At 43.7% G+C, this 14154-nt stretch overlaps 1 protein-coding gene across 1 annotated transcript in view; it reads left to right on the top strand.

The window, feature by feature from the left end:
- The window catches only part of LOC145354520 (slit homolog 1 protein-like), a 322720-nt gene that overhangs the window by 150952 nt on the left and 157614 nt on the right, over positions 1–14154 (top strand). The window contains exons 8-9 of the mRNA XM_080205955.1: positions 5201–5364; positions 9156–9303. Coding sequence (XP_080062081.1) covers positions 5201–5364; positions 9156–9303 — 312 coding nt within the window. The remainder of the gene's footprint in view (positions 1–5200; positions 5365–9155; positions 9304–14154) is intronic.

Raw genomic sequence — 14154 nt, 5'->3', positions numbered from 1 at the left:
ATGCTTCAAAAGCATTTCATTTCTTGTCATGAACACATACATATTCGAACTGACACACACACATACACAGATACATATGTGGATCCACACATAAACATACATGCATGCACGAACATACATACACATGCATATGCATGCACACACACAGCCCACATATACTCACAGCCCACAGTACACACAAGTAAACATGCACATACATGCACACATGCATTGAGACGTAGTGGCACAGCAGTTAGCACTGCTGACTCATGGTGCCAGGGACCCAGGTTTGATTCTTGGCATGAGTCACTTTGTAGAGACTGCAAATTCTCTCCGTGTCTGCGTGGGTTTCTTCCAGGTGCACCTGTTTCTTCCCACAGTCTAAAAGACACGCTGGTTAGTTGCATTGGCCATGCTAAATTCACCCTCCATATACCCAAACAGGTGCCAGAATGTGGCAACAAATGGTTTTTCACAGTAACTTCATTGCAGTAAGCCTACTTGTGATACTGATAAATAAACTTAAACAGTCCATGCCTCCCACCCATCAACTCTGTCTACACTTCCCACTGCCTCAGGAAAGCAACCAGCATAATCAAGGACTCCAAGCACCTTGAACGTACTCCCTTCCACCTTCTTCTATTGGGATAAAGATACATAAGTCTAAAGTCATTTACCAACTGAGTCAAGTACAGCTTCTTCCATGCTGCCATCAGGCTTTTGAATGGACCTGCCAAATTTGGTGTTACAGTCATACCCTAGCTATGATTGTAATACTACATTCTGCACTCTCTCCTTTCCTTCTCCCAAATGTACTGTTTATTTTGTCTCTATGGCACGCAAGAAACAGTACATTTCACTGTACCCCATTACAGAGGGTGGCACGGTGGCACAGTGGTTTAGCACTGCTGTCTCACAGTGCCAGGTAGCGGGGTTCAATTCCCCAGCTTGAGTCACTGTCTGTGTGGAGTTTGCATGTTTTCCCTGTGACTGTGTTGGCTTCCTCCAGAAGTCCCCCTTTCCTCCCACAGTCTGAAAGATGTGCTGGTTAGGTGCTTTGACCCGAACAGGCGCCAGAGTGTGACGACCAGGGGAATTCACAGTAACAATAACTTCATTGCAGTGTTAATGTAAGCCTTACTTATGACTAATAAATAAATAAACTTTACATGTAACAATAATAAATCAAATGAAATCAAATGTTCTGAGGTAGTAAAACGTGCTAAGTCTTTCTACCTTAGCTGCAGAATCCCAATCAGACTCATCCTTCTCCATCCCTATATCCTGACAATGCTGACATTAGCACTCATCACACTATTTCAAGAATGTGCAGTTTGTTACCTCCCTCGGTCTCATACTCCACAAGCCTTTTTCAAACACTGAAGATTGACATCATTTACATTGTGAATAACCTCGATTTCTTATTTTTGACGGTGTCCTGAACTCTGAACCTTGATCTTTCACCTTGATTCCACAATCGTTAACAAAAACTCTCACATAGCAATGTGCTTTACTGGAAGCAGCAAATTAACCTTGAGGTATCGACAATGCCAGAGGACATCCCATCCTGGAGATGGTTAATTAGTTTCAGAGCTTTGCCTGCGGGACGGTACAGAGAGGTTGGAAAGCTGACCTGATCATATTATATTGATTTTGCTGTCTTATAATTTGGTTCACTGATCTCTGTGGACTTGGTGTGTTGCTTGAATCTCCCCACCCCCCTTCCTCAGTGACTGTGACTCTGCCACTGCCAAGACAGTAAAGAGCTTATAAAACTGGCATGAATAATCAGATCTGAGCTCATAAACTCAAAGACTCCCAGAGACCTTCTTTCACTCTAACTAGCATACTGCCAGGAGCAGTCAACTCTCAACCGCTAAACTGCTATTTTAATGCATTTTATTGTTTTCCTCAAGTTCGACAGCGGTAACTAATAATCCTCTCATCTTATACATATGTAGATCTAATGATGTCTCATATCACTTCCATTTCTGGCTGCACAATTGTTAGCTGAAAGCTTGGAGAGACAACCATTTTATATAGACATTCTATAACATCAGCAAATCCAATGACATCACCAAGTAACCCTGATAAGTGTGAGGTGATGCACTTCGGAAGAAGTAACAAGACAAAGGAGTATTTAATGAATGGCAGTACACTAGGAAGTTCAGAGGAACAGATTGATCTTGGGTAACGTATTCACAGATCCCTGATTTGGCAGAGCAGGTGAATAAGATATTTAAGAAGGCATGTGGGACACTTGCTTTTATCAGTCATGGCATAGAGTGTAAGAGGAAGGAGGTAATGTTGGAATTGTACAGAACATTGGTTAGGCCACAGCCGGAGTACTGTGTACAGTTCTGGTCACCTCACTGTACGAAAGGTCTGATTGCACCCGAGAGATTGCAGAGAAGATTCACCAGGATGGTGCCTGGGATGGAGCATTTGAGCTATAAGGTGAGACTTGCGTTGTTTTCTTTAGAGCTGAGGAGTCTGAAGGATGACATTATTGAGGCGTATAAGATTATAAGGGGCATGGAGAGCATGAATAGGGAGCAACTGGTCCTGTTGGTTGAAGGGTCAATCACAAGGGGGCATAGTTTTAGGGTAAGGGGCAGGAGATTCAGTGGAGATTTAAGAAACAAAAAGGCACTCAGAGGATGGTGGGAATCTGGAATGCACTGCCTGGGAGAGTAGTGGAGGCTGGAAACCTTACAACCTTTAAAAAGTATCTAGAGTTGCACATGAAACATCATAACATTCAAGGATATGGGACAAGTGCTGGAAAATGGAACTTTAGTGATAGTTGTTGTTGTTGCAGACTTGATGGACTGAAAGGCCTTTTCTGCACTGTATGACTCTATGACTTTAGTGTTAGTCATAGTTCAGTAGCACTCTCTGTCAGAATTTCGAGAGATCTAAAATCCCTGCAGAAACTTAACCTAAAAAATCCAGGTTGACTCTTAAAGTTCAGTACTGAGGCAGTGCTGCACTGATGTTTTTCTAGTATGTTACGCTAAGTCCCTGTCTGCCTTCTCAGCTAGACTTCTCCTGTGTCACTATTTTAGAAAAGAGCAGGGGGAGTTCTTCCTGATGATATGGGCTTATATTTACCTCTTAACTAACATCAATTACAGAAAATACATTTTCTGGTCATGATCATATTGCTGGGATCTGGCTGTGTGCAAATGGACTGCTGCATTTTCTACATTACAATAGTAACCATGCTTCACAAGTACCTAATTGACGAAGAAACTCTTTAGGGTGTCCTAAGACTATGAAAGGCTCTGTATAAATGTAAGATTTTCTTTCTTGATATAATCAGGGGGAAAATCCAATGTTTATTTCTGCTCCAAACAACCTACCTCCACTGGCAGTTAAAAGAGTACCGCTCTGTCAGCGCTTGATTTGATTTATTATTGTTACATGTATTAATATACAGTGAAAAGTATTGTTTCTTGCAACCTATACAAATAATACATACTGTCCATAGAGAGGAAATGAGAGAGTGCAGAATGTAGTGTTACAGTCATAGCTAGGTGTAGAGAAAGATCAACTTAATGCGAGGTATGTCCATTCAAAAGTCTGACAGCAGCAGGGAAGAAGCTGTTCTTGAGTCAGTTGGTACATGACCTCAGAATTTTGTATCTTTTTCCCGAAGGAAGGTGAAAGAGAGAATGTCCAGGGTGCGTGGGGTCCTTAATTATGCTGGCTGCTTTGCTGAGGCAGCTGGAAGCGTAGACAGAGTCAATGGATGGGAGGTTGATTTGCATGATGGATTGGGCTACATTCACAACCTTTTGTGGTTCCTTACAGTCTTGGGTAGAACAGGAGCCATATCAAGCTGTGATACAACCAGAAAGAATGCTTTCAATGGTGCATCTGTAAACGTTGGTGAGAGTTGTAGCTGACATGCCAAATTTCTTCAGTCTTCGGAGAAAGTAGAGGCGTTGGTGGGCTTTCTTAACTATAGTGTTGGCATGAGGGGACCAGGACAAGTTGTTGGTCATCTGGACACCTAAAAACTTGAAGTTCTCAACCCTTTCTACTTTGTCCCTGTTGATGTAGACAGGGGCATGTTCTCCTTTACGCTTCCTGAAGTCGATGACGATCTCCTTTGGTTTGTTGACATTGAGGGAGAGATTGCCGCACCAGTTCACCAGATTCTCTATCTCATTCCTGAACTCTGTCTTATCATTGTTTGAGATCCAGCCCACTAAAGTGGTGTTGTCAGCAAACTTGAAAATCGAATTGGAGGGGAATTTGGCCACACTGTCATAGGTGTATAAGGAGTATTATTGGCGGCTGAGGACATAGCCTTCTGGGGCTCCAGTGTTGAAGATGATCATGGAGGAGGTGTTCTTGCCAATGCTTACTGATTGTGGTCTGTGAGTTAGGAAGTTCAGGATCCAGTCGCAGAGGGAGTTGGCGAGGCCCAGGCACAGAGTTTGGAGATGACTTTTGTGGGTATGGTAGTGTTGAAGGCTAAGCTATAGTCAATAAATAGGAGTCTGACATAGGTGTCTTTGTTGTCTAGGTGTTCCAGGGTTGAGTGCAGGGCCAGGGAGATGGTGTCTGCTTTGGACCTGTTGCAGCAGCAGGCAAACTGTAGTTGATCCAGCTGGTCCGGGAGGCTGGAATTAATTCGCGCCTTGACTAGCCTTTTGAAGCACTTCAAAATGATGGATGTCAGAGCCATTAGCCGATCATCATTAAGGCATGCTGCTTGGTTTTTCTTAGGTACCAGGATGATGATCATCTTCCTGGTTCCAATGTTGGTTCTTCCCGGGAGACTGAGGTTGTGGGTTATAGGTAGGCTAATCAACTCCAGAGTGCCTAATTGCTGAGCCCAACTTTGCCTTCACATACACAATTTAGCAGAGATCATTGTTGAGGGGAAAAGTGGCCTTTGGGAGTCAGTCTTCATCTGAAGATGAATGTTTTAGTGTGTAACTGTTTCCAACTATAATTGTTTTTCCTTTAATCAATTAGTTAGGTTGGACCTTTTAGCATGGGTTAGAGATACCGACTCTTCAGGGGCACAGTTGTGGCCTTTTCTTCACATTTCTTACACATTTTTTATTGGGACCTTTCCAAATGAGGATGACTATTTAATGTCATATCAGGGACAGTTCAGTGCTTGCTGCTCCCTGGGGCTGGGGTCAGGCTGTCCAACTATACCAGCTGAGCTTCAAAAATTCTTTGTATTTTTGTCCCTCAGTCGCCTACACTCCAACCACCTGTACTGCGACTGCCACCTCTCCTGGCTTTCCCAGTGGCTCCGTCAACGCCCACAGATTGGGCTCTTCACACAGTGCACTGCGCCGCCTGATCTCCGTGGCCTCAACGTGGCAGAAATCCAGAAGCATGAGTTTTCCTGTACCGGTGAGTGTGATTTGAATTTGTGTCAGGGAAGCAGGGTGCGTTGGAACGCTTAGCTTAGCAGTGTTAGCTGGTGTGTAAACAAAGCAGTGGTCCCAAGCTACAAGTAAAAGCACAGTTAGAACAAAGTCTTTGGTAGTGTTTGTGGCTCAGTTACTGAATGTACAATCGGGTAGAACATGAGTTTGAATATGACTGCATCATTATAAAAACCCACCTGGTTCATTAATAACCTTCAAAGAAAAAAAACAATTTGGAGGTCTAGTGGCACAGTGGGTTATGTTCCTGCCATTGAACCAGAAGCTCTGGAACAGGACTAGATGGCTAAGGAGGGTGTGTTCATAATGTGGCCCAAGAGGTTGACTATCAACCTGCAGACTCTTCCAACACATATCAGTGATTGGTAGTAAGACTGGCCGAGAGTCCTGGTCAGCCCTGTGAGAAGGATGGAACCAATACATCACTCTTCATAGCACTAGACTACAACACGCCTGTAAGAGCGTATGTTGCCACAGCAACCAGGATTCCTCAGTGGTGGTTGGATGGCTCAATAGGTCGGTGTGGAATAGATTGGTGCCATTGACGTGGGGTTCGATCCCGTTCTGGTTGGGCTGGTTTTGGGATCTGCCCCCTTGCCCTACCTGAGGCACTTTGGGAGTGAGCTGCCCTCAGACAGAGCGCAGAAGGAAGAAACCCAGTGCTCTTACTCAGTCCAGTGTATATGTGTCTCCAGACCCACTGCAATGTTGTCGATTTTAACTGTCCCTTGAAGTGACCCAGTAAGATTGTCAATTGTATCAAAAAGCAGTTAGCAGCAGTTCAAGAAGTTGGTCCACTATCACCTTCTCAACACAACTAAGGATGGTCATTAATGGCTACATTACCAGTGATGCCCACATCACAAGAATAAATGAAAAAGATATAAGTTTGTGTTGCGCATGAGGTTATGGGGAATGACCGGGTGGTGTTGGGCCTGGGTAAAATGCTGCAAACACTGTAGGTGAATGCTAGAAGTGATTCCTGTGCAAGACAACCAGTACCTGTCCTGAGTCTGTCCTTCTCCCCATGGCTTTGCTGAGACCAATTGCAAGGCTGGCCAATTCCCCTGTGATAAGGAGTGTGATAAAATTAATGCTGCCAGGCTGCTACTCCTGATGGATATTGTGAATGATTCGAATGTCAGGTGGAAGTTTATTCGATTCCCTCACAGTTGAATAGTGCAAGAAATTAGGCCACTTGAATGTGGTAGAATATTGTTCAGCAACTGGAGTCCCTGCTCTCGGATGAGGAAAGGCAACTAGTCAAAGGAAAGGTATCAGGTATTTATTTAATAGTGCTTTTTCTGACTGGTATGAAATGGTCACATAACAGCACTTAGGTTTGACTTCATGATTCATACCCCCGTTCTTAATCGAACATCAGCTCAGCATTAGCCTATACCGATCCCTCAGAAACTAAGCTGAAAGCACAGGTGAATATGTCAGAATTATTTCAAGGTGACAAGCTGAGATGAGTCAAATTCATGACCAGCAAATAAACTAGCTTTTTAAGACTCATTAGTGTAGCTGCACAAGGTGTTGGCCTCTCCAACTACCCCACAGGCCATAGAGAATCTGACTGAATTCTCGGCTTTAATTACTCTCTCTGTCTCACTCCCTCTGACTGCTGCCTGAGATTTACAAGCAGCGACTGGGTGGGAATCCCTGGTGGGGGAATCCCAAAGGCACAGACCTCAGGGTGGGGGGGTGGGGGGGGGGGGGGTGGTGTAAAAGATACGGAAATGTGATTTAATGAAGTTTATTTTTGAATCCTTGAAGCTGTTTGAGGGACCCCCAGCACATCTAGTTGGTTATGGAGGAAGGCACGCTGGAGTAAGTTGACATAAGAATGGAATTGTGTGTGGGGTTAAAAGTTAAATCTCTCAACAAAATAAATTAAAAAGGGATTGCCAAAGATACATGTCTTGGCAGTAAGAGAACACTGTAAACAACAAGTGTCGTTAGCAGCTCATGGATGCGTGGTTAAGTGGGTCATTCTGCAGCAGTTTGGTACAACTCCTTGCTCAGTCATTTCAGAGATTGGTTAAAAATCAACCACATTGCTGTGAGTCTGGAGTCACATGTAGGCTAGACCGGGTAAGGACAGTAGATTTCCTTGCTTGAAGGACATTGGTGAACAGCTATCTCCTCAACTGAAATTGGAATGGGATAACAATTAGTAGCCTTGCCAGCGGCACTCACTTTCCAGGAAAGAACTTTAAAACATTGCACCATCCATAGCCCCTCACCCACCCACATATCCTCTCAGCCCGCCATTGTCCACTCAGCCACATCTACAACAAACAGAACTATTGAGCCCGATAATAGCACTAGAAGTCTCTAAGCCATTCATAAAACTGTAAAAAATAAAAAAAGTCTTTCAAACACTACTGCCAAAAAACAGAATCCTATTAAGTGGTTATAAAACTGTCAAGCTAAGCAAATTGTCATTCAAAAACCACTTAGTAAAGACGATTATCTTATTAATTGATCATAAATCTGTCAAAATGAACAAAAAGACAGTCAAAAGTCACTTTAAAAAAAACATAATTCTATTAAGTGGTCATAAAACTGTCAAGCTAAACAAACTCATAGATTTCATTACAGCTGTATTAATGCCCCCTGTTGAACTGAATACATTAGTGAGACTTGGAACTCAGATAAGCCTTCATACTGAGATTATATTGCACAATTGTGTTAATAGAATCTTTGATACTAAATATATTAAAGCCTTTGGCACCAATGCAGGAGTTCAACCATCTGTTCAAGTTTGAAGCACAGAAACAGATGTCTGAACTGTCAATCATTGAAAAGATTAAATCACAGTGGACAACTGATACAGTCAAAGCTGAATATCAATATTGTGCAACGCAGTAAAGCATTTTATTCAGTGAATAATGTACTCAAATGCATCTAGGTGCATTTCCACTTAACCAGTGCTGGTCAATGTAGTAGTCACTTACCTTTTAGTAACAAAGCGTTACCATTAACTGCTGCATTAAAGATATATTTACTTAAACAGCAATACATTATGACACATGAAATTGGCATCACCTTTTAATTTGCATGTGAAAAGGTTCCTGACCCCAGAACAGGTCCATGATACCGCTGACCTGGAGTGAGCCACGTTGCCTCAGATGCTGGCCTGATCTCATCAGAATTGTAGAGGGTTTGAAATGTCACCCCTAGACCCAGCATGTTGGAAATACTACATGCAGGCTCACACTCCACACTCTAAACCAAGCTGCTAAATGTGGTGGGAATCCAGAAATCATGTCCCACCTGTGATGTATTCCACCAGTCCACCTCCAGTCCAATAATGTGGGGAAGGCATGACTAAGTGGGCCAAGGTCCTTAGGTTCTAGTGTTTTCAATTCTTAGGGACTTGACAAGGGAAATGCTGAAAGGGCGTTTCCCCATGACTGTGGAATGTAGAACAAGAGGCCACAGTCTCCACATTTAGGACCGAGATCAGGAGAAGGTTCTTCAATCAGAAGGTGGTGAATCTTTGCAATTCTCTCCCCAGAGGGCTGTGGATACTCTGTCACTGAATATATTCAAGACTGAGATCATTAGATTTATGGACAGTGGGGGAATTGAGGAATATGGGGTAGGGCAGTAAGATGGAGTTGAAGTAGAAGATCTTATTGAAAGGTAGATCAGACTGGAGGGGCCAAATGGCCTCTGCCTGAATCTATTTACGTGCTTGTGTTTGGCAAAGTTCCCCTTTTATCTCACCCTCTTCTCCCAATACAGGTTATTCAGACAGCTCTCGGTCCCAGTCCTGTGGCTTGACCTCTGGCTCGTGTCCTGCCGTGTGCACATGCAGCAATAGCATTGTTGACTGCCGGGGGAAGGGCCTGACTGCCATTCCTGCCAACCTCCCCGAGACCATCACCGAAATGTAAGTACAGGAGGAGAATGTATAGAAATGTGCCATTCTCATTTGTGAGCTTAAGCCAACATTTGCCCCTCAAACAATACACTTGGAAAAAACCTAATGGATCAATGATGTTACTTGTGGGATCTTGTTGTGCCGTGTTTTTCTGCATCACAGCGATGACTATGCATCAAAAATACTTCACTGACTGTAAAAGCACTTTGAGATTTCCTGTGGACATTATCAAAATTTCGCCTTTCTTTTCTTCCTGTTTGTCACTCCAGCTATACAACATTGCTCTGTCGAGTTAAGTAAATGCTGGGTTCCACTGAATACAGAAGCCCCTTGCTCTGATCCAGTCCTCTGTCTGTGCAGAGCTGCTTCAGCCACTTCAGAGCTTTTGGGTTTGCAACTCATTTAAGAGACTTGAGCACATAATCTAGGTTGGTACTTCCAAGTAGTACAGAGGGAGTTCTGCCCTGTCAGAGTGTCATGTGATGTTCAAAGGAGGCCCCATTTGACCTCTCTGGTGGATGTTAAAATAATTTGGCTGGAAAATTCTGGCAGTTCCTGCCTGTGGAAGCTTGTGGTCCACTGACAGCGACCCCCCGCCCCCCCTCCAAGCCCCCTCATCGTAGATTCCCTGGTGGCTGAAGGTGCGAACAATGGGAAAACCTATTGACAGGAATGGAACCGGAAAATGCCACCATCGGCCAATGGCAGTCTCCGTCACAGACCCAATGCAGGGAGTCAGAAAGTCCTGCTCCTGTGTTTCATTGTTTTGAAGAATTCTCAGATTAATATTTATCCCTCAGCTGATGTCTGTTAAGACAAAACAGATTATCTGGTCATTATCACTGCAAATCAGTCATATTTCATTGGTGTGGAAGCAACTTAGGATATTCTGAAGTCATGAAGGGGATACATAAATATAAATCTTCCTGTTTTCTCATTGGAGCTGTTGGCTTCAGTGCACAGGGTAAGAGGGGCAGTATTAACAAAGAAACCCCACTGGGAATACTTCCTGATCACTATCAAAGAGTTATGGGTATGTGGAAGTTGGTGGAGGGTGGAATCAGTTTGGGTAGGGGTTTTATATGGTTGAATAGCCTATATGTATGTCATACATACATATAGGATGTTGCCTGGTACGAAGGGAAGGTCCTATGAGGAGAGACTGAGGGATTTGGGGTTGTTTTACATACAGGATGTTGCCTGGTATGGAGGGAAGGTCCTATGAGGACAGACTGAGGGATTTGGGGTTGTTTTCGTTAGAAAGAAGACAGCTAAGAGGGGACCTTATTGAAACATATAAGATGATTAGAGGTTTAGATAGGGTGGACAGTGATAGCCTTTTTCCTCGGATGGAGAAAGCTAGCACAAGGGGGCATAGCTTTAAATTAAGGGGTGGTAGATATAGGACGGATGTCAGAGGTAGTTTCTTTACCCAGAGGGTGGTGAGGGATTGGAATGCCCTGCCTGCTGCAGTTGTAGATGCGCCTAGTTTGGGGGCGTTTAAGAGATCCGTGGATAGGTTTATGGATGGAAAGGGATTGGTTTAGGTTAGAGGGTCATTGCTTTTTTAATTGGTCGGCGCAACATCGTGGGCCGAGGGGCCTGTTCTGCGCTGTTATGTTCTATAATGCACTTGTTTTTTTTATTTCCGGGATGAAGGCATCAATGGCAAGGTCAGAATTTGTTGTCCATCCCCAATTGTCCTTGAGAAGGTGATGGTGATCTGCCTTCTTGAACTTTGCAGTCCCTGTGGTTTAGGTACATCCACAGTGTTTCTAGAGAGGAAGTTCTAGGTTTTTGACCCAGCAACAATGAAGGAAGAGCCATTATATTTCTAAATCAGGATGGTGAGTGGCTTGGAGGGGCACTTGAGGGTGGTGGTGTTACCATATGTCTGCTGCCCTTGTCTTTCTGGATGGTTGCGGTTGTACGAAAGAAGCATTTAGCCTTGAGGATTAGATTCACAGAACCATCATCATGTAAGAATCATTATTGCATCAATCTCTTTGGCACATCTATTTGTTTTTTAAAGAAAAATAATAATTAGATAAGAACTCGACTAGAATTTGCTCAGTGTGTGTGGGTGGCAAAAACAGGACTTGCATCAGAACCACCTAAGAAGCTCCAAGGACCCCTGTGGTTTGCCTCTACTGATCACCTACTATATTTGTTATTGTTTCTTCCCTTGTGCATGACAGACTGTTGAGAAATGTGCAACTTTCATCTCCTTTAAAAGAGGTGAGGTACACTCTCACACGCAGCCCAGGAGCAAATACTGAGGATCCTCTGCAGTGTTAAATTGTTCCGTGTTTGATTAGAATTAATGATCACTAAGCTTAATTACTTAAGCCTTGGTGTGGACTCAGAGCAAAGTTAGCAAAGCCAAAGAAAGTGCTGGACATTAGAGCTGGTGATGTAGAGGAGACATTTTAAAGATTTATAAGTATAACCTATAATTCACGAAAGAACTAGTGTCATCTCTGCATAGCTTCCAGATATGAAATATATGACACCTTCCTGACCTTTATGGCTCAACTGTTTTAGTCTGCTGTGGCTTGTCAACATTGTTCAAATGGGCACAGCTCACTCTTGAAAATTGTAGATCAGTGAGGTCCTCCAATCTGGTCCCCAGTCCAGCCCCCAATCAGTGCAGAGTTACAATTTCATAGAAATAGAAACAAGAATAAGCCATCGGCCCTTCGAGCCTACTCTGCCATTCATTTTGACCATGGCTGACCATCAAATTCAGTATCCTGATCCCGCCTTCCCACCATATCCCTTGATCCCTTTAACCCCAACAGCTATAGAAACTGTGATCAGGAACAAGGTCCCACTTTGCAATCCCTTCGCACTGAGGCCACAGAACATAAGGCAAAACAAATAGGAGCAAGAGTAAGCCATTCAGCCAGACATGCCTGGTCCACTATTCAACAAGATCATGGCTGATCTGATTGTGGCCTTAACTCCACTTGACACTCATTGACATAACACTTTTTACAAGAAGCCAAGGTAGGGAAAATGAGGTGGCGGGAAGCTCCCTACATTCTTACTTGCATGACCTCAATGGGTGAATGGCCTCCTTCTGTGCCAGAATGAACCTGTGACATCTTTTGGATTCTCTATCCAAGGGAGCTGTGGATGTTCAGTCATTTTGAATATTGAGGACTGAATTTGATAGATTTCTGGAGACTAAGGGATATGGGAAGTTACTGTGGGAAGGTGGAGTTGAGGTCAAAGGTCAACATGATCATATTGAATGGTGAGTGGGCAGGAAGGGCTGAATTGTCTACCCCAACTCCTATTTCAGAATGTTAGAAATAGAAGATGACATCCGGCCCTTCAGGCCTGTTCTGCTATTCAACAAGATCATTACAGAAGTTTCAGCTGCACTTTCCCACCCAGCGATGTTCTTATCGCAGGAGGTAGTGGCAAGCAAGGGAGACCGGACATTCCACAGTCCCACAAGGAGAGTGTTCGAGCAGCTGTGTGTGCGTGTGTGGGAGACTTGTGTGTGAGTTATTCGCAGGGGTTCTGTAGTTCTGAGAGGAGTCATCAGCTGCTTGTAACATATGCCTGATGCACAAAATTTAATTGAGGTGTTCAAAATTAGTGAAGGTGTCTTGACAGAGCAAATAGGGAGAAGCTGGTTCCACTGGCAGGAGGTCGGTAACCAGAGGATGCAGATTTAAGATAATTGGCAAAAAAATAGCCAGAGGGGGAGAATTGGGGAAATTTTTCAGGCAGCGAATTGTGATCCAGAAGATGCTGCCTGAAAGGGCGATGGGAGCAGATTCAGCCATTACTTTAACAAGGAAGAAAAAAATACTTAAAAAAGAAAAATCTTGCATGGGAAAATATGAGGGAATGGGATGAATTAAACAGCTCTTTCAAAGGGTCAACACCGACACAATGGGCTGAGTGGCCTCCTATTATTCTAACTGATAACAGACTAACTATTTATTGAATTCAATTCACAACTATGGTTTAAGTTTAAAGTTTATATATTAGTGTCACAAGTGGGTTTACATTAACACTGCAATAAGTTACTGTGAAAATCCCCTAGTCACCACACTCTGCTGCCTGTTTGGGTACACTGAGGGAGAATTTAGCGTGGCCAATGCACGTAACCAGCACGTCTTTCAGATTGTAGGATGAAACCAGAGCATGCGGGGGAAACCCATGCAAAAATGGGAAGAATATTCAGATTCCACACAGACAGTGACCCAGTTTGGGAATCGAATCCAGTAAATAGGCCAACCTGATTTCTTCCCATTTCTGACTCCGGGAAAATGGATCCAGGACGGTGTGTATTACCAAGCAAGTCCAACATCTACTCAGCGGCACCCAACCATTATTGAACAGCTTCATTTACACCTTCCCAACAGAGAGGACAGCAGAGAGCGCTGTATAACAACATGCTCAATATACCGCACTCACTCCTGAGCAACATGAAAATAAAAATGCACATTACATATAGATAATTTCCAAAACATGAACAGTAACTTCCGTGCTCCAGAGCACTGTAGTGGGGGTACCCAAGGAAGCGCTGGGGAAACCTCTTCAGAAGTTTCCATGGAGTGCAAACTCCCTCTAGACATTGGTTCTGCATTGGAAACCATCCAAAAATGTGATTTAAATCACAAGTCTAAGATGGTTCTAATTGTGTCACATCAGTAATTACCCAGAAACATTAAAACCACATCTGACTTCTGGGTAACTATTGCATTGACACAGACTGACCCGCTCCCCAACAACCCCATCCCCCCGACTGCATACTTCCAGGGGCATCCCCATCTCCTGCGCCCACACAGGCTAACACCCACACGTCTCCCTAGATATGACCCAACATCCTCCAGCCCC

Source organism: Carcharhinus amblyrhynchos, chromosome 17 (genome assembly GCF_965287045.1).
Source record: "Carcharhinus amblyrhynchos chromosome 17, sCarAmb.v2.hapA, whole genome shotgun sequence".
Lineage (NCBI taxonomy): Eukaryota > Metazoa > Chordata > Chondrichthyes > Carcharhiniformes > Carcharhinidae > Carcharhinus > Carcharhinus amblyrhynchos.
Note: the sequence above shows the minus strand (reverse complement) of the source record. Positions and strands in the feature narration are given on the sequence as shown.